Below are 19,517 nucleotides of genomic sequence, written 5' to 3'. Positions count from 1 at the left end.
CCCCATTGTACCAATTCTCTTATACACCCTCATTAGTTTAGAAAAATTAGAATAAAGGGTCAATATGTATCCTCTAAGTTGAATCCGTACACGTGGCGGGTGAAGTTCACTAGGCATTCACCGGGGCGGAAACGCTTTCCACTTTTCCCACACTCCCGCAACCCACTTTCAACCACCACCCTGAATACCCTTGAAGAACAAGTGCAAAATGCCTGATAAAGATTCCGGCACACCCCGTGTCTTCCTCTACCGACACGGTATGTGCTAGAGCGTCAATATTTTCTTTCCGTAGTCTAACTATGTTCTAGGGCAGACTGAATGGTCCAAGAACGGACGGTACACCGGTATCACCGAACTTGAACTTACTCAAGATGGTGTCAACCAAGTCAATGCATCTGGCAAGATGATTGTCGGATCCGGCAAGCTAATTGACCCGGCCAAGCTTGCGCATGTCTATATCAGTCCTCGCCGGCGAGCTATGCAGACCTATGAGATTGCCTTCTCTGATGCTGATAAGCAGGCGCTTAGTGATGCGAAGAAGGTCTCTGAGACTGACAGACTGGCCGAATGGGACTACGGTTTGTATGAAGGCCTGTTGACCAAGGAAATCCGCGCCTTGAGAAAGGAGCACGGCCTGGATACCGAGAGCGAGTGGGATATCTGGAGAGACGGTTGCGAAAATGGAGAGTAAGTCTTTCTTTTCCAATAAATAACATTTCCTTTGAATTTATGTCCTGTGGCCTACGATTGTGTATATCTGACCAGGTCAATATAGGTCTGCGCAACAGGTGACGGACCGTCTTGATAATCTCATTCAAGAGATTCGCGCGATCCAAAAGGACAGCATGCATGGAGAGAATCCTGCTGATATCCTGTTGGTTGCACACGGACATTTGCTTCGTGCTTTTACCAAGCGCTGGTTGGGATACCCTATGGAGTTCCCTCTTTCTTTGATGCTTGACCCTGGTGCCGTTGGCGTCCTCAGGTAATTATCTTTTATCCCACTTCGCTAGCCTGGCTGTTAACCCTTTTCCTATCTGCAGTTATCAGCATCATAACATCGACGAGCCTGCCATGTTGGTTGGATACGGATACCCGTTGCAGGAATGATCCGAGACGTCTGGATAGTGTACATTTCATAGAAGTTCACCGGATGGTCACTAAATATACCTAGACATGATACATGACTAAAATATCCGATATATGTCTGTTTATACACATTTCATTATGCCCTAGGGACGTCTGGAATTTAATGGGGTAAATATTGTATGAGGTCATAGAGAATGCGGAGAAGAATCATTTCCCCATACTGAGGAAATAACATCATAACTTCAGAGCCCCAAGAATCTTCTCTCAAACCACATCGAGGCTGTGCTTCAGATCACCCGGGGCAAAAAGACCAGTTCATCAAGTTCATCAGGAGCTCAGCCCTACTGCCAAGCCCATCCCCACGGGTGCTCCGTTCGCCTGACCTGACCAACTGATATGGCATATGGCCCTGCCCCTGTCAGTCACATTAATGTTGTGTCTTCACTCCAAATATGACACCAATACGAGTGCCATCAAAGGCAGACAAGATCAGGTGGGAATGGAGGCTCTTGGCTTAAGGGCACCGGATGGCACTAACACTAGATCGTCAACTAAACGCGGGCTAGTACTCCGTATATGATCGTCGTGTCTCCCCTAATGAGTTTCATTTATTTCTTTGCATCTTCACGCTCTGACATGTGCTTTTCGAGGATTTTCCTCGGTACTAATTCTATTGCCATTCAGTCATAGTAACGATTCAACCTTCAGACTTGAAACTAAGTTGGCATCACTATCATGCCGCATCACAAACGCGAGTTGTCGGTCGCTGATGCCAGAAAGGAGGTTCATGAGGCATCAAATTCCAAATCGCCACCACGAGCACAAGAAAAACGCGCCTCAACCTTGATAAATTTCTTCTCATCCTTTCTTGGTTCCAGGAACCCGCTCGCGCACCCAGCAGACCCACGTAAGCACACCGTGTGGCTGCTAGACAATACAGCGTACCAGCCGGTAAATGAGGAGACAGGCGAGACCCAACTGCGTTGGCATGCCGAGGTAGTCGCCTGTATTTTTGAGAGGGAAGGTCGGAGAGACGTGGGCAACCTCGTCGCCGCGATCGCCGACTATATCGGGCTAGACGGTGATGTCGGCGGCGACGACGAACCACGTCGACGCATTGCAGAACGCGTCCAGCCATTCCTCAATCAGGTTTCACCAGCCCGCACAGTTACACTGCAGGTCCCCATATCTCGGCCGGCACAGTCGCACAAGCTCGGTCCGTCCGACCGCAACGGCATCGTCAGCCAGACGGTCGATATGGGCCAAGTTGGGGTCTACGACGGAGAGGTCCTGCGGCCGCGATTGCAGCATTTCGGCGATGAGCCTGTGTCGATGAGCACGACTTTTTCTGCGCCTGAGGGCTGGTTGATCGTCTCGGATATTGACGACACTATCAAGCATACTCTCACGCTTGAGCCGACGGGGATTATTCGTACGACGTTTGCGGATGTTCCTAACGCTATCGCTGGTATGCCGGAGCTTTACAGATATATTCATGCTGAGTTTTCTCCTGCGTGGTTTTATCTCTCCGCGTCACCATATAATCTTTACCCTTTCCTGCACGACTTCCTTGATGAACACTACTGCCCGGGGACGCTGGTGCTGCGCGATTACTCGTGGATGGATATCACGGGGCTTATCAAGTCGTTCACTGAGAAGACGCAGGAATACAAGGTTGATCGAATGGAGAAGATCCGGCGGTGGTTCCCGCGTCGGAAAGTGCTTTGTATTGGGGACTCGACACAGAAGGATCCGGAGGCTTATGCGGAGATGTATAGTCGGTATCCTGAGTGGATTCATGCTATCATCATTCGCAAGGTTACGGATGTGGCGAATATGGAAGAGAAGAATGAACCGGAGAGGTTTGAGAAGGCGTTTAAGTATGTGCCATCGCATATTTGGAGGGTCTTTGCGGATCCGAAGGAGTTATATGATTTTGTTGATGGGGTGGGTATGGAGGACCAGGCTTTATAGATGTAATAATCTGTACATATATAGTTGGATTGGATATTTTGTTCATAAATTCTGCTCTCAAACATCTACGTTTCTCAATATTCAGGGTGAGAGATTAAATTAAAAAAAGTCATCGCCTGGATTGACCGGCGATCAAAACGGCACGTCGGGTCCAGGCGATACGGAAGGCAGGCAAACACCAAAGAGAAGCGAGTTGAGGGATAAGAAATACACTGTAACTATCAACCGCTAGACTATGGTGTCCACCGTACCTTATAGGGTCAGGGCAAATGACGATCTATAACACCCGTGACTATAAGGTCTTGATTTTGATATTCCATCTATCCACCTTCCATGAAGCACAACTCTATATAATATCCATATTGCCATGTCAGACCAAGTTAAATGAAAGATAACATCAAATTCCTACTCTCATTGCAATGGAATTGATCGGGACTTTTACAGTGGCGATGTTGACCTAAGCCCTACATACGTCAAGATTAGGAAATGGCCTCCAATCTATAGTGAGATGGCAAAAGAGAACACTCTACTTCTAAGGCCTGAGATTTCTAACAACTCATTAGAAAGATTCGAATTCAGACCAGCAAGATGCATCAAGACCCTAACGATAGTATGCAATCAGATATACCCCCCACGCAACCCATCGTGGAACCCGACAAGCATCCATCGGAGCCCTCAATACGTCCCGCAGAAGCCATGCAGCAGCCGCCTGAATCCCCAAAAGGCACTCCAGAAGAGATGCTACGCACTCCGAAAGAGACACAACGCACTCCAGAAGACACAAAACGCACCTCAGAATTTAAGAAGCCCACTTCACAAGCCGCAAAGCCCACATCATCAACACTAAACGACTCACCCTTCACACCACTGTCTATGCGAGCTCTCTACTACACGCCAGATGTATTAGAAAACGATGCACCCGAAGGCATCCCAGAAGGAGAAATCAGCGAGGCCATGTCACCCGACGCAGAGCCAAGGGTTATCCGGCAGAAGGGAACGAATATCGTATTCGACCCAGGCTTCCCAACTCCACAGCCCTCCCCTCAGCAATACCTTCTAAAGATCAACACAGCAGCCTTCTGTCACGACGAGATCCGTCTCGCCGACCTCCTCAACCCCCCAAAGGCCACGCCGCAGATCCCACTCCACAGTCTCTGCGGGACAGTCATCAGTACGCCGCGTGATGACGACGAGCGGGAAGAAGGCCCAAAGTTCAAGATTGGCGATATAGTCTTCGGTGTGGTTAGTTATACACGTGACGGCGGAGCCGCAGATTATGCACTTGCGACTGAGAGCGAGCTAGCGCTGAAACCGGAAAATATCACTGTTTCTAGTGCTGCGGCGCTTGCTTTACCAGCGTTGACAGCTTGGCAGGCGCTTTTTCGGTATGCCGGGCTTGATCCCGACGTGCCTGGCGGTCTGCAGGGCGAGGATGAGTCTGGGAATGGGATGGGGCGGTGGCAGTGGCAGCGTGGACGCCGTGATACCGTGCTCGGCAGCAAGGATTACGGTTACGGACACCGCAAAAGCACGGTCGCTGGTGCTGGAGGCAGAAACGCCAGCGTGGTGAATGGTAGTATCAGTGGTGCGGGCAATGCAGCTGGAAACGGGCGTTGGGTTTGGCAGTGGAATCGTCGCGGCGACCCACTCGACACCAATACAGGTAGCACCGCTGGTATCAATGGTGCTGCTGACATTGACAATATCCCTCCCGCTGCCAGAGCAGCCACTCCCCCTCCAGATCCTAAGCATGTGCGCCGCGAGAGCCTAGTCAGTCTCATCAGCGGTAATCCCAGTGGTAAGAAAAGCATTCCTCGTGCTGCTAGCACAATTGACCCCAATCCCAAACGCACTGTCCGCCGCGAGAGTTTGATCAACCTGATCAAAGGCAGCAGCAACGGTCAAACTCGCGCTGCCAGCACCGTCGATCCCGCTGCTGTTGCCGATGCCACTAACAATAACCGCCGCGCCAGCCTGGTCGATTTAGTCCGTGGCGGCACCAATGGACGGCGCAGCAGCCTGATAGGGAGCATAATTGGCAACGCGAATGGTAACGGCAACGGGAAACTAAAGCCACCCAAGATTCGAGTGCTCGTCACCAATGCCCGGGATAACGACATCGGCCGCACCGCGGTGCAGATCCTACGAGCAGATTCGCTTTTCCCCCCTGCTGTTCGGCCGTGGATCTGTGTAACGTGCACGCAAGTCGAAGCCGAGATCATCGAGCAAGACTGGGAAGTAGATGAGATAGTCATCATCCCGCACCTCCCCTCAGCGGAGGAGTGTAATATCGAGAAAGTGTTTCGCGCGCGCCGATGGCAGCCGGTTGATATCGTACTCGACTGTTCCGGTGGCGAAGTATTCCGGGCTGCTCATGCTGCGGGTGTCGTCAAGGACTACGGGGCTGTGTTGACTGTTGTGGATGGTCAGGTTGCGCAGCAGTCTCCGCTTGTTCCTGAGAAGGATGTGCTGGGCGAGAAGAAGCGCGGGATTAAGAGTCGGTTTGTGCCTGTTAATCCTGATGGAATAGCTATGGAGCGAATTGCGGAGTTGGTGGAGGAGAGTCTCGTCCGCGGGAGGGAGGTTACTGTTGTTGACCTTGCGCGTGCGGCGACTCTTTTGGCTTCTGGGGCTGCTGGTACAGCTGGGAGTCGGCGTGGTGGAATGGTGGTTGTTAGGGTTAATACTGGTGTCTGTACTTAGATTGTCATGTTTATGCATTTTGGTTAATACAAAGGATATCACAAATGCCAAAAGCAAGGGTGTATCAATTTGAAGATATTGCGCGGTCACTTACTTGGTAGGCCAAAAGACCATTTGCGCAATGCAAGAAAAGAAAAGAATAAAACAAAGGTGAAGTAAATAAAAAAATTTGATGAGATATCCCATACAAGAAGTTTTGACCCGATGAATATGAAAAGAAAAGCGACGCTCTGCCCCCATATCAAACTACATGAACAGAAGAAACCAGAAGTTTTGTAGCCGAGCAAGGCAAGAAGAGGTAAAAGAAGGGGAGAAGAAATCGTAAAAAGACAATGTATTACGCGGTACCTCCGTTAAAGTAAAGAATCAAGTCTGGTAAAAACGCTCAAGCATGCGGCGACAATCTGTTCATTGGTTAGTACTGCGTTTTTACGTTGGGAGATTGCAGCTTACCTCCATCTGGAGCTCTCTGTCCTTGTTTCGATTGACCTCGTCATTGATTGCTTGAGCCAAATTAGCTCCAATAGCCTGCGAACCTCCAGCTTTCCGAGCAAACGGCCATTGCGAATACTCGGCAAGCAATTCATCCACCTGCGCGAAAGCTCTCTCGCGAGCCTCATGGCTCATGGTGACCAATGCGTTCTCAAGCACATTTGCAGCGTATGCGGCACAGACCATGGTGATTGAACGAAGGTATCGGTATTCAGCGTCTTCGGGGAGCCACGGGCTAGGAGGGATAATCACAGTGCGGTTGCTGCAGATGTTGCGTACACGTCGGTGGAGGTCTTCTTTCGCGCCGCCGTCGACCACAGGATGCGTCGCCATATCGAAGAGAAGGAAGTTGCGCTTTTCGGTTCGGAGAATGCCCTTGTCCACAAGACCCTTGGCCAGTCGTTCCCGTACCTGCTTCAATTGATATCCGATCTTCATCAAATTCCAAGTTTCGCCTACAAGCAGCCCGGTCTGTAAGTACGCCGCGACCCAAATTTCTGCTCCAGGAGTATCTTACCACTTAGCAAATCAATCCATGAGTTGACGCTCATCTTCTCGCTTGACTTCATCATCTTCAGTGTCTCGTCCAGCAAGACCTCCCCAGTCAATGTATCGTCGACGACCTCAATGATGCGGTCAGCCAGGGGGAAACGTCGGCGCGACGAATCCTTCTGCATGCTTATACGTCCGCGGAGCGCAAGTTCAATGACGATACACCCTCGCAGGGCATATGAGATGTTTTCGTTCCAGAAAGACAGATAGCCCTGTTGCGGTGCGGGCGCGAGGTCAGCGATCGGAACCACGAATCTAATAATCGAACATGAGATAGCATTCATGAAGACTCACCTGTTTGTCCTTCAGACCCAGCAGCAAGATATCCTCCATCAGAGTCAATTTGGGCTGCTTGCCCCGTTCCTCGTTTTCGCTGATGTCGCGGGGGTCGAATGCGATCTTGTGGCCATTCTCTGCATTGGTAAACGATGTCTCCGGTCCACGGTTATCCATCGCAGAGCCATTTCGAGAGACTGGCGATGACACTCGGCTGTCATCTTGCTCGTCTGCCCCAGCGACTCGACCGGCGCCTCTGCGGCGAGTCAAGCCCCCGGCTGCTGAGGCCATGAGATCGGGTCGGGTGGGGGATCAAAAAGGGATGGAGAGAGATATGGCCGGGAATGACCAAAGGCTTCCGAACTATATGCCGATGGTTTGAATGGTCTAGATGGTGCGATGTTGAGGAGGACCGTTCAGACCGGAGAGTCTGTGGTTGAAGTGGGACTTTCGGTGTCAGGGGAAACCAGGGACCGAGTGGGCTAGCCAAAACGATTACAGTGTCGGGTAGATTAGACTTAACCCGCCTAAATATGAGAGGAATCGGCGACTGGAAGTTGTGAAAAGGGTGAAGGTCAAAGGAAGTTCGGTGAGGTGGCTCTTTGAGTATTTGCGGGTGCGTTAACGCCCGTCAAAAAGACATCGGGATGGTAATCTCCCTATAGGTTCTATTTATGACTCTAACTTTTTTTTTTTAATTGACAATCTAAATTACTTGGCATATAAGATCTTCTGATTTCATTTAGATATATCTACTTTATGTTTTTGTTCTATGTTCACTGTTAAATAAATAACCAAGCCAACTCTACAAAGTACAATTCATACATATGAGACATATAGAGGTAACTATGCATCTAAATACATACATGTGCATATATCTATCAAAGAAAGTGGTTCAATTGACCATTAAACTGGGATATAAGTCCAGGCGCATTCGGTGATCACCACGTAGCAATACTGTTTCAAAATTGCATAAATTGCACTCAAATGATATACACGATATAGGAAAGAAAAGCCACTGGCATGTATTCAGCATACAAAATAGCATGTCGGTTGAGCGTCACTGTGTCCAGTGAACTCCACAGACGCCAACATCCCGATTCTTTTTCTATCCGATTCTCCAACCGATCCCAAGTTTTCAAATTAAATATTTAGTGGGCTGTGACAATGTCAGCAGATGTCAAGCAAAAAAGAGATGCTATGGGGTTCACATACCATCGGGCTGGGCCATGATGTACTCGACAGCCTTCTCAACTATACGTGATATTCATGTTAGCTCTGGGGGACTACAAGTTCACCAAGTCTTAACGTACCACTGTGGATCTGGTCGGCCTCCTTGTCGGGGATCTCAATGCTGAACTCCTGTTGTAAAAGTTAGATATCCGTCATGAGATATACAATCGATGCTTTTCCGAGGGAAACTGGGCGCATACCTCCTCAATGGCCATCACGACCTCGACGGTGTCCAGGCTGTCCAGACCAAGGTCGTTCGAGAAGTGGGAAGCGCCGTTAATCTGTAGGTCAAACGGGTTTAGTTGATGAATGTTTTCGGTCGCATCTCCAATAGCGTATAGCGATGTGAAGGTCACGACGGTCCATCCAGTAGATAATTACTGACCTTGCTGGCATCGGAGACCTAAACAAGACACAAATTGAGTTAGTATTTTGCTTTTCGTCTATAGCCGATAGATCGCGAGATTCCCCGGGAAAACAACATGACGCACCTTGTCGAAGTTCTTGAGCAGGTTGACTATGCGGCCCTCGGCCTCGCTCTTGCTCAGACCGGCAGGGGCAGAGTAGAGACGGACACCCTGAACGAAGCAGGGAGTGAATTGAGGGACCTTAGCAGCAATGGGGGAGCTGCGGATGTGGAAGGGAGCCGGAGTCTTGATGACACGGGGGGCGGAAGCCTTCAAGGAACGAGCAATGGCGGAGCGGAACATGATGAAATAAATTGATCGGAATAGCACAAAGGCTGAAAAGATCTAAAGTATTAAAAAGAAATGGTGGAGAGTAAACGGGTAAAGATTGGGGGAAGACGGCTGCCGCAGAAGAGGAAAGATGTGAGGTCGCGCCCAGCAAAATCCTGCGGGCCAATCAACGCCCGACAGAAAGGAATGACCTAAGCCCGAAACCTGCAAACCACCACAACCTAAGACTTGCTCCCCTACCACCTCCAATTGAACCTCGACTCCCCATCCCTCCAACTCACTCTCCTCTCCAAAACCATGGCCGCCACCCGCTCGGTCGCGAGGCTAATCGCCTACCGTCGGCCGACCCCCTTCGGTTTGCTGGGCTCGGCCGCAAACTTCTCTACCTCGACCTACCGCGCAGCAAGTCCAGCGGGACCCCCTCAGGCCGGGTTCCGCCTGCCCCCGCCCAAGCGCTGGGATCAGGACTCCGAGTCCGCCTTGGATAAGGCCAGCAAATACTTCCTTATGGCTGAGATCTTCCGCGGCATGTACGTGGTGCTCGAGCAGTTTTTCAGACCACCGTAAGTCCTTATCCCACACCTTGCCGGCGAAGCGGATCGCAGTCCAAACCCAGTGGCATCGAATTATATCATCTAATTGTGTCCTCATCTTCCAGTTACACCATCTTCTACCCCTTCGAGAAGGGACCTATCTCCCCCCGTTTCCGTGGTGAGCACGCTCTCCGTCGTTATCCCACTGGTGAGGAGCGTTGCATTGCTTGCAAGCTCTGTGAGGCCATCTGCCCTGCTCAGGCTATTACCATTGAGGCCGAAGAGCGTGAGGACGGAAGCCGCCGGACGACCCGTTACGATATTGATATGACCAAGTGCATTTACTGTGGATACTGCCAGGAGAGCTGCCCTGTGGATGCCATCGTTGAGAGTGAGTCCAACACTCCCCGGTTACATCTTTAACATTCAGACCGGATTACTAACGTTCTATCTACCAGCTTCCAACGCTGAGTATGCCACTGAGACCCGCGAGGAGCTTCTGTACAACAAGGAGAAGCTTCTCTCCAACGGTGACAAGTGGGAGCCTGAGATTGCTGCTGCTGCTCGCGCAGATGCTCCCTACCGATAATCTATTTTCCTCCAATCTCATTGGTGTCTTCAGACAAACCCACATCTATTCTAGATGTTAGATGTGTGCACAAGAAGATGCTGGTCGCAATACCCATCCATTCAAGAGGCACTATCAATCAGTGCCTTGAAAAACAAGAAAGATTTTAAGCCCCATCACATCACTGTACATAACTTGCCCTCGACTGTGTTATCATCTTGTACTAGTCAATTCCTAAAGGAAATGTCTTTCCCTGGAACCCTGGCTCCCTTGTCTCTTTTTATTTCCTATGTTGTGGAATCTAGCAGCTTTTTTCTTCTGGTTGAGATTCAATTCAAAATATATAAATTCAATTGATGCCATATTATATTCTACGCGGAGCACCTTTCCGCTAACCGCATACATAACGTACATATTGAGTTCTAGTGGTTTACATAGGCATAAAGACACAAGGAAGACATATACAGCTCGATAAGAAAATGATATTGTATTCACAGATAAATCAAATCGCTACCGATGCTGTCATGCATAGACATAAATTGACGGACCAAGCCGCCAAAGACACAAACGCAAACACCAGGCACCTTGATCTCCGGACGGATATTTCCCAGTTCAAAGTCTCAAAACACTTTTTTTAGTTGGTTCGGGGGCTTCCGTGTGCAATTTTGTCTCAGGGATGTAAACATCCAAGAGGCAAAGACACGTTTGAAGGGTATGCAGAGAAAAGAGAAAGAAGAATCTAAAAGAAGACGGGTTGATGTAAAAGCAAGCGAGAAATGAGATAAAATTAAGCCACCGGGGAGAAGCTTGTTCATTTCTTCTTGCCACCACCCTTGAAGCTGCCCTCGAATCCAGGACGAGCAGCCTTCTTCTTTCCACCGCTGCTGGACTTCTTCTTTCCCTTGGTGCCCTTCTCCTCCCGGCGCTTGCGAAGGTTCTCCTCACGCTTGTTCTGGCGCTCTCCCCTGAATTTGGCGACGGCGTCCATGCGGTCTCCCCACTCGCGCTCGGACTTCTTCTTCGCTGACTCCTTGCGCTTGAGGGCCTTCTTCAGTAGAGAGGTATCGTCGCGGACACGCTCGCCGTGAGCGCGCTTCTTGGCATTCAACCAAAGGTCCTTTTCTTCAATTTCGGCACGCTTGGTAGGGTCCATCTCTTCGAGGCGGGCTTTCTTGGCCTCGGCAGCCTTGAGCTGGGAGCCCGGGTCACGGGCACCGCTGGTCTTCGGCTTGTCGCGCACGCTGGTTCCGGTGGCGTCTGTCTGCTGGCCGTCTGCAAACATCACACGGCCGAAGGAGAAATTGTTGTTGGAGCTGACAGACTCGGCAGGGGAGCGGGGTGATGCCAGGAGAGATCCAGAGCCACCGGGCGAGAAGCGGCGGGCCATGGCCTCGTCATTCTTCTTTTCTTCCTCAACCTTGGCCTTTTCGCGCAGTTCTTTCTTGTGTGCTTTTCTTTGCTCGGCCTTTTGCCGGCGGGCTTCGATCAGCTCTTGGCGGTTGCGTGCAGGCTTGCCATTGAGTCCATCAGCGTGGCGTTTGGCCCGGAGTTCATCCAGACGCTTCTGTAGACGCTGTTTCAGCTCTTCGGGTGTGTGCTTGAGAGGTTTGGGCTCTGAGGATTTGGCTTCGGTGGAGGCGGAAGGAGGAACGATGGAGGAAGTGGAGGAAGAGCCGGATTGGGGATTTGAGGCATCGAGGCTAGGAGAGTCGGTGGTAGATGGGACAGAAGAAGGGGTTTCCTGTTCAACGTGGAACTCAACGGAGAAGCCTTCCTCGACAACACCGTCATCTTCTTGGTCATCATCCTCTTCACCCTCGGAAGCTTCGGTGTCCTTGGCTGCATTGCCGTTAGGCTTGGGTGCAGATTTTTCAGAACCCTCAGTTGGGGTAGTCGATGGCTTTTTGATCTGCTGAGCTTTCTCCTTCCGGGCAGCATCCTTAGCCTTCTTTTTCTCCATCTGGGCAGCCTTCTTCTGGGCCTTCTTCTCTTCCTTTTGCTTTTTCCGTGCCTCGGCCTCTGCTGTCTTGGCAGCGTCTGGCTTATCAGTCTTGTCGACCTGCTTTTGCTTCTTGATGTTGGCGGTTCCGCGTTGCAGTCCTTCCCTGGGGGTCTCTGTGCCCAACTCTCCGTCGGACGAGTCGGACTCGAGGGTGCCGTCCTCCCGCTTTCGCTTGCGTGCGTTTTCATCCATCACATCTTTGGCGGTCTTAGCGGCTTCAGGGTTCAGCTTCGCCCGCTTTGCCTCGCGTGCCTGTTCTTTGGTTTGCTTTTTGCGTTGCCATTGATCCTAAAAATGAGGATGATGGTCAGACAGAGATCTTCGGAATGAACGATAAAGGCAAGGACACGAAATTGACTCCAATCACACCACAGCCAACTTATCAGACGCAACAAAGACTACATACACTTGTATCTTCTTCGCCATAATAGTATTTGGCGGGGATCAAAGACAGTAGACCGTCAAATGCCTGCGCATGGCTGCGCAGCCGTTCCTTGGGGGCAGTCAGCTCGCAATCCTTGCGGGGCATTCTCCGAGTGCACAAACCTCGATATCATCCATGATCTTTTCCCTTAAACAGAAATTGTAATCTGGAGGGGAAAGCTCGACAATCAAGCGCAACGAAAAATTTGGGGGGAGGAAATCTTGGCGCTACAATTGTCTCCGCTTCGGCTGGTTCACCGCCTTCACAGAACAATTTTGCTAGGTTGGTCTGTGCGTTGATAGAGAGGTTCTTGGGGGTTGATTGTTCCCACTTTCTATTCATCATGCCTTTTGATTGTGCTCTATTCTACCTGCCTTGTCTATTGATTCGTTGATAATAGAAATTGTCTTATTCAACCCATGAATACACGCTCAATGACAAACGAAGTAGATATGCTTTCCATCTCTATATCAAAACTGATCCACCAGGCCAGTCCTAACATCTAGCCCCGGGCATTCCTCGCTTTTGATACTCGTCACGTTCCCATACGGCCAAGGATCTGTCCAAATGAGGTCGAATCTGAAATAGTCAGCAGGAGAATGAAACATAAGACAAACAAACGAGCTTCTATCGACGGGAATTACGAGTCGAGGATTCCATGGGACAACCGTCTCCCAGGCATTTCCCCAAATGCGAAACTCATAGTACAACGAAAGACACATGACAATACAATAACCTACCGCTCTTTTGGATATTTAATTGGATCAAGAGCACCAAGCTCCTCCTCAATCTCACCCATATTCTTGTGCCGCCATGCGATCAAAATGTTGCCCGGTCCGTCATAGGACCTGATCGCCCTAGCCACACATTTCGCTTGTTTCCGTTTGCAATGCGTGTCAACTGTCAGACCGAGATCGTTGGCAAGCGGTAGAACAGTTTTAAACGAACGTCCATGCGCGCCATCTGTAGACAGAAAACATCTTGTCAGCCATGTCTGTAAAATTCAGCGTCCCCCGCGGTTCGTTTATGTGTGGTATTAGTTTACTGTCGAGTCCTGCTACAAACATACTCTTTTTCACATGAGGTGCCATAATATGCCCGATGTCATACTCTGAGCCTTGGCCAAAAACATGCCTCAGACACTGTGCCCGCTTGACCCCATCTGAGCTTAGACCATGTTCGTCTGGATTCTGAGGCTTCTCGCCATGTCGAATCATATAGACCGTTGGGTGTGATTTGGCAGATGCGACACCGAGAAAAAGGCACAGCGCTGGAAGGACCGATTGCAGGAGCATTTTTTGCGCATGGACTAACTATAGCCCAGTCATATACAAACACGCACGTAATAGCTAATGTCTGAACAACAAAGCAGTCAAGAATCAAGAGAACGATCCCTAGGAACAATTTGAAAAGTGTGAAAAAAGCAAAACCTCCATGCCGATCGTGCCCTCAGCTTGAGTTATAAGTGCATGACGGCCATGATCCAGCTCCCACAATAAAGTCTCACACCGAAGAGAAAATAGTTCTGACACATGAAGAAAAAAGAAAAAAGTGGATCAGCAGAGTAAAATTCCAATGATCATCCGGCTGCAAGGGCACCAGAGCTGAAACAGGTATAAACTGCTGGAGCTCAGATGAGCAGTTGACAGGTTAGTGCTACGTACAAGCGGGGGTTCGTTCGATCGTGCTATAACTCGTCGGTTTGATTGGTCTAGCATGTTCTGCACGTCCTCTGCACTCCTTTGATCTGCTCGGGTCGGGAATGATCTTGGGGATCTGGGGGATTTGAAGTGGTGCTAATAGTGATCGAAATGTTCACTATTTCAAGTTCATAGCACAAGTACATTATACGATATAGTTTGAAAGTATATACATCAAGATCTAGTGACGATCAAGACCGTGTGTTCGGAATATATCTCAGACGTGATTTGGACTTTAACACTCGGCAGTGGTCAGCGCGTACGCTGTACAACGTAGGATATATATAAGGGTGCCGGGGATGGATTAAGCTACTGCCATCTGATCAAGTCCCATGTTATATCCCAATGTTTAAACTAGTCATGCGTCGATCATAGTTGATCATCCAACACACTAGAAAATAAGAGCATCTGAGTGGTCCACGGGATCAACAGTTGGTGTGTGATATGTATGATGTCGATCTTCTTTGCTAGTATTCATTGTATGTTGTAGACAAGATGTGTTTATTATATCCTGTAATTCTTGATTGCATGTTTTTCAACAATATATATATATATATATATTGTTGAAATATATGTTATTGACATCTCTGAAGTCAAAGTATATTACAAATGATCTATACTGTACCTATGTTATTTCCTCCCAATTCGCTAGTGAAGATCACTTGGACATATCGTCATCATGATTTCAATGCAATTTGACTTGGCATGGATTTGAACACATTAAGACGTCAAATGGGCACCCGTGGACGCTAATGGACCATATTATCAATCATATGTGATACTAATAATAATAGTCAGGAGAGTGTTCGGGTGACGCCATAACAATTCGGAGTAGCAATCTCCAAATTCGGGTGTTCTATTCGGGTATTCGGAGACGGAGGGGCTTAGCGTAGGCAGCCAAATAAAATATTTAATACAGAAATGCTGGGCGCTGTGCAGTGGAGAAAGATATTCTAGAAGATCTGTGGAAGCCGAGGGATCCGTGTAATCTATTTGAACTTATCCGATCCGTTCAGGTGTATAAAGGAGGCTCAGCCCGACATAGCCACAGTTAAATACAGGTACACTACGGAGTTAAGTACATGTATGTACGGAGTATGTTGCGCGGAGTGTGGCTGTGTAACTAAATTGGGCTGAGTGCGTGGATTCTGGGGCAATTTCACTAGTAAAATGACGGTAAAAACAAAGATGTACAAGGCTGAAAAGCTGACGCTCTGCGCCCCTCACTCCGTAAGTTTTCGCTTGCCATGTGGGGTTCTTTCCGTCAGCCCTGTGGTTACTCCGTACAATTGAGAGTGTACCTCTTATAAAAGGTTGCCCCCTCACTTGACTTCTCTTCATCACTTACACCCCTTTACTCTGTCTTCCACCTTCTATCTTCCATCTTCCGTCTTCTATCCAATTCATATTACATCATGTCCGGCTACGACCAATACAACCAGGGTGGCCACGGCCAGCAAGGTTATGGCCAGCAAGGCTACGGTCAGCCAGGTTACGGCCAACAGCAAGGTTACGGTGGCCAACAAGGTTACGGCCAGCCAGGCTATGACCAGCAGCAACAGTATGGTCAGCCTCAACAGGGTTACGGCCAGCAGGGTTACGACCAACAGCAACAGTATGGTCAGCCTCAGCACGGTTACGGCCAGCAAGGCTATGGTCAGCAGCAGGGTGGCTCATCTGATTACTATGCTGGCCAGCAACACCAACAGCAGGGCTACGGACAGCACGACCAGAACCGCCAGGGGTATGTACTTCACTCACCTTTCACGTCGTTGATGTACTAACAGACTACAGTGGCTATGAGCAGCAGCAAGGTGCCCCCGGTGAAGCCCAGGAGGGCGAGCGTGGTCTTGCCGGTGCCCTTGCCGGTGGTGCCGCTGGTGGCTTCGCTGGCCACAAGGTCAATCACGGTTTCCTCGGAACAATTGGTGGAGCCATCATTGGTAGCATCGCTGAAGATGCCGTCAAGAAGCACCGCAACAGCAACAGCCAGTCTCCTCAGCAACACGGTGGCCCTTACGGCGGCCCTCCTTCCAACAGCGGCAGCAGCCCCTCCATGATGGATCAGCTCGGTGGTTTCTTCAAGAAATAGAGGGTTTCTGATGAACTCTCCTCTTACGTTTTCTGCCTGATGACACGGTTTTCATGAATTTCTTTTTTTGCTCTTGTTATCGGAACGGGTCGGCTTGCATTTTTTTTTTCTTCCGCCAGATCACTTTATTTTTCATGGGGTTTTCTCTTCGCCTTCAAGAGGGCTTGTACCATGACAGAACTGCGTTGATATCGGAAATCACCTCTATGTGATCTAACCATAATTTTCAGAATTGCATTGCGATTACCTTGCTGAAATGTTCCTTGTGGAAAACAGTAAAACCGAACAGTGAACCATAAAATGTAGTGATAATACATAGACACTGCCGTTTGTGAGAAGTAGCGTTGTAGGCGGAGAGGCCAAAACACCACAAGTGGAATAGCGTAGCGCCTCAGGCATTAATTGCCAAGCCCGACAAAAGTTCGAGCGGACAAGTCCCCAGTAACCTCCTTGTCAGACACATCTGCAATTTAGTATTACCAAAATGATTATACGGAAGCTTTGTATGCGCCAGAGTGAGTGTGGTCCAATTGCTGCTATTATCTTCAATGCCCCTGCTAACATCATCCCACAGGCCGCCAGCTCCTTGCTCTGAGCCGACGAGCGCCGGTTTCGAGTCGTTTCCAGTCGACATTGCCCGAAACCCCAGTCGAGACATTGCAGACATCTATTAGAGATGAAATCCCTCGTCCGGAAAATCCCCTCTTTGAGATGGTGCAGACGCAATATGAGGCTAGCACACCCGCACAACAAGAATTCACATCAGACGAAGCGCAAAGTGAGCCGCCAATTCCTTCGAGATTCCTCCAACGCACCAACTAACTTTATCTTCCTTTTCTTCCCCCCAGGAAGCAATTTCAAAAAACTCGGCACAACCGTGAAATCCTCCTACAACCCCGAAGATGTTATCCGCAATCCCCCAAAGCCATCCCAGATTTCCTTGGAAATGCTGCTCGCAGCAGGAACCCACCTAGGCCACTCGACTTCGCGCTGGAACCCACAGAACTCGCGATATATCTTCGGTATCCGTGAGGGTGTGCACATCATCTCACTGGATATAACAGCTGCGCACCTCCGCCGCGCCGCCAAAGTTGTGGAGGAGGTCGCCGCACGCGGTGGATTAATTCTCTTCGCCGGTACACGGAAGGGCCAGAAGCGGGCTGTTGTCAAGGCCGCGTCGCTGGCAAAGGGCTACCACATTTTCGAGCGGTGGATTCCGGGCTCTCTGACGAATGGCGAGCAGATTCTCGGTCACTGTGAGACGAAGGTTGTCAACGCGCTGGACGAGGAATTGCCGAACTTCAAGTCTGATCTTGCCGATCGCCCGGCGCTCAAGCCTGATTTGGTGGTTTGCCTTAACCCGCTTGAGAATGTTGTTTTGCTGCATGAGTGTGGGCTTAACAATGTTCCTACTATTGGTATTATTGATACCGATGCGGATCCTACACGTGTTACCTACCCGATTCCCTCGAACGATGATAGTCTGCGCGCTACTTGTCTTATTGCGGGAATTCTTGGTCGCGCTGGTGAGGCGGGTCAGGCCCGTCGGTTGAAGATGGCCGGACATGGTCGTACGACTTACACCCCTATCGAAGCCGAGGAGCTGCGTCTTGATCCGTTCACGGGTATGGCTCCTGGTGGTGAGGAGCAGAGGAAGTAGGCGGCTGCGTATTGTGCCTTCTATCTTCTGATTGCATTTTGCTTCTTCTTTCATTATCCGGTCGATTGCATTGAAACGACGGGACTCTGTACTGTATAGATGATTCCAGGTCTTGGTGTTGAGATATGTATTAACAACTTTGAGTCAATTTTGGTTCTTTTTTTTCACTTGATTCTTGCATCAATAAAACTCCCATGGCACCCTGCACCATTATTGATAGAAACATTAACCCCCTGGAGGATGATCTGGCTTCAATTTGAAATATCATAAATCATGAATATCCTAGCCTAGAGCTTGCGAGTATGTATAGCATTATTTGGAATCCCAAACTTCGAAAGGTCCTCCGTACTCTTCCCATCAATTGCCAGCTCCGCAAGAGCACGACCGAAGGCCGGTGCAAATTTGAATGCATGGGCAGCCCCTAGACCAACAATAATATCTTGGTGCTTTTCCAACGGGCTGATAATGAACTGTCGATCTGGAGTGATAGAGTATTGACAAGTGATAGTGCGAAGCGGTTGACGGCCTTTATCAGGCATAAAATTGCCTACAAACGAACAAAGCTGCTCTAGCAACTGAGGCGAGTGTACATAAGTACGTTGCTCAGGTGTCATGAAGTTGTTCGAAGTATCACGGGCAACCTTGATAGTCGGCTCGCCAAAAGATGGGAAGCCATAGAAACAGGGATCGCCGCCCCAAATCCATACGGGAAAACGGGCGGGTTCCCAGGCTTGTTCGTCCGTCGGCTTGAAGTATGTCACTTGCTCCTGCATTGCCGTTAATGGGATGTGTACTCCAAGAGGAGCAAGAAGCTTATTGGTCCATGCATCAGTAGCGAGGATGACTTTGGCTGCGTGGAATTGTCCCTTGGATGTTTCAATCACGACACCGGTGCTTGATGTCTTCGGCGTCACGCGGTCCACTCGTGTGTGTTCTTTCAGAATTGCGCCGTTTGTCCTTGCTAGACTTTGCATAGCTAGTACTGTCTTAGCCGCGTGAGCAATGCCGGTGTCGGCCGTATAGAGCGTCTCGACTGTGTCCGGGATGTTGAATTGGGGCCAACGCTTGTTGACTTCCTTGGAATCCAGAACCTCATACGGCACATTTTTAGCGGCGAGGCTTGTGGTGAAGTCAACGCGTGGAGGGTTTGAGCCATTAGGGAAGAACATGACACCACCGGTGATCGTTAACAACTTTTGGTCTGTGGCCTTTTCCAGGTAGGCCCAGTCCTTGTAGGCGGCTTTGGCTAGAGAGACGTATTGAGGTGTTGCATTTGCTGTTCTGACAATCCGTGAAGTATCATGAGAGGCTCCCTTCACATGGCCCAGCTCGAATTGCTCGAATGCGACCACTTTCTTGCCTCTTAGAGCGGCTTGATACGCAGCTGCGCTTCCAAGCACCCCAAGTCCAACAACTGCAATGTCAAAATGTTCCATTGTTTCTCCGAGAATAAGTTTTTGTATTCCGAGTGATGTCCGTACTAGATTGATCAGTGCTTAGGATCGGTCTGCTTCATGCTTT

General features: G+C 49.6%; 10 protein-coding genes across 10 annotated transcripts; 6 read left to right on the top strand and 4 right to left on the bottom strand.

Annotated features, from left to right (window-relative positions):
• Positions 1-208: 208 nt before the first annotated feature.
• On the top strand, positions 209-1,110 carry PGRI_038520 (Histidine phosphatase superfamily, clade-1; the record flags this gene model as incomplete). The annotated part of the gene is made up of 4 exons (XM_040791565.1): positions 209-257; positions 309-687; positions 776-985; positions 1,044-1,110. The coding sequence occupies 4 exons, from the start codon at positions 209-211 to the stop codon at positions 1,108-1,110; spliced, it is 705 nt and encodes a 234-aa protein (XP_040645642.1).
• Positions 1,111-1,824: 714 nt separating this feature from the next.
• PGRI_038510 (phosphatidate phosphatase App1 family protein) lies at positions 1,825-3,063 on the top strand (the record flags this gene model as incomplete). The annotated part of the gene is made up of 1 exon (XM_040791564.1): positions 1,825-3,063. The coding sequence occupies one exon, from the start codon at positions 1,825-1,827 to the stop codon at positions 3,061-3,063; it is 1,239 nt and encodes a 412-aa protein (XP_040645641.1).
• A 588-nt stretch (positions 3,064-3,651) lies between these two features.
• On the top strand, positions 3,652-5,766 carry PGRI_038500 (uncharacterized protein; the record flags this gene model as incomplete). The annotated part of the gene is made up of 1 exon (XM_040791563.1): positions 3,652-5,766. The coding sequence occupies one exon, from the start codon at positions 3,652-3,654 to the stop codon at positions 5,764-5,766; it is 2,115 nt and encodes a 704-aa protein (XP_040645640.1).
• A 353-nt stretch (positions 5,767-6,119) lies between these two features.
• Positions 6,120-7,377, bottom strand: PGRI_038490 (GOLPH3/VPS74 family protein; the record flags this gene model as incomplete). The annotated part of the gene is made up of 4 exons (XM_040791562.1): positions 6,120-6,170; positions 6,220-6,713; positions 6,776-7,022; positions 7,105-7,377. The coding sequence occupies 4 exons, from the start codon at positions 7,375-7,377 to the stop codon at positions 6,120-6,122; spliced, it is 1,065 nt and encodes a 354-aa protein (XP_040645639.1).
• An 860-nt stretch (positions 7,378-8,237) lies between these two features.
• acpA (acyl carrier protein) lies at positions 8,238-9,029 on the bottom strand (the record flags this gene model as incomplete). Its single annotated transcript, XM_040791561.1, has 6 exons — positions 8,238-8,245; positions 8,302-8,340; positions 8,400-8,448; positions 8,520-8,600; positions 8,705-8,722; positions 8,811-9,029. 6 exons carry the CDS (start codon positions 9,027-9,029, stop codon positions 8,238-8,240), a joined length of 414 nt encoding a protein of 137 aa, XP_040645638.1.
• A 285-nt stretch (positions 9,030-9,314) lies between these two features.
• Positions 9,315-10,139, top strand: PGRI_038470 (NuoI/complex I 23 kDa subunit family protein; the record flags this gene model as incomplete). Its single annotated transcript, XM_040791560.1, has 3 exons — positions 9,315-9,580; positions 9,676-9,941; positions 10,009-10,139. The coding sequence occupies 3 exons, from the start codon at positions 9,315-9,317 to the stop codon at positions 10,137-10,139; spliced, it is 663 nt and encodes a 220-aa protein (XP_040645637.1).
• Positions 10,140-10,929: 790 nt separating this feature from the next.
• On the bottom strand, positions 10,930-13,839 carry PGRI_038460 (putative 60S ribosome biogenesis protein Rrp14; the record flags this gene model as incomplete). Its single annotated transcript, XM_040791559.1, has 5 exons — positions 10,930-12,408; positions 12,527-12,613; positions 12,667-12,691; positions 13,285-13,507; positions 13,614-13,839. 5 exons carry the CDS (start codon positions 13,837-13,839, stop codon positions 10,930-10,932), a joined length of 2,040 nt encoding a protein of 679 aa, XP_040645636.1.
• Positions 13,840-15,659: 1,820 nt separating this feature from the next.
• On the top strand, positions 15,660-16,336 carry hel10 (putative high expression lethality protein Hel10; the record flags this gene model as incomplete). Its single annotated transcript, XM_040791558.1, has 2 exons — positions 15,660-15,988; positions 16,039-16,336. The coding sequence occupies 2 exons, from the start codon at positions 15,660-15,662 to the stop codon at positions 16,334-16,336; spliced, it is 627 nt and encodes a 208-aa protein (XP_040645635.1).
• A 484-nt stretch (positions 16,337-16,820) lies between these two features.
• On the top strand, positions 16,821-17,996 carry PGRI_038440 (mitochondrial 37S ribosomal protein uS2m; the record flags this gene model as incomplete). The annotated part of the gene is made up of 3 exons (XM_040791557.1): positions 16,821-16,851; positions 16,911-17,114; positions 17,185-17,996. 3 exons carry the CDS (start codon positions 16,821-16,823, stop codon positions 17,994-17,996), a joined length of 1,047 nt encoding a protein of 348 aa, XP_040645634.1.
• A 287-nt stretch (positions 17,997-18,283) lies between these two features.
• PGRI_038430 (FAD dependent oxidoreductase) lies at positions 18,284-19,432 on the bottom strand (the record flags this gene model as incomplete). The annotated part of the gene is made up of 1 exon (XM_040791556.1): positions 18,284-19,432. One exon carries the CDS (start codon positions 19,430-19,432, stop codon positions 18,284-18,286), a length of 1,149 nt encoding a protein of 382 aa, XP_040645633.1.
• Positions 19,433-19,517: the final 85 nt, after the last annotated feature.

The sequence above is a fragment of the Penicillium griseofulvum genome (assembly GCF_001561935.1).
Source record: "Penicillium griseofulvum strain PG3 chromosome Unknown contig_86, whole genome shotgun sequence".
NCBI lineage: Eukaryota > Fungi > Ascomycota > Eurotiomycetes > Eurotiales > Aspergillaceae > Penicillium > Penicillium griseofulvum.
This window is presented reverse-complemented; position numbering and strand designations above follow the sequence as displayed.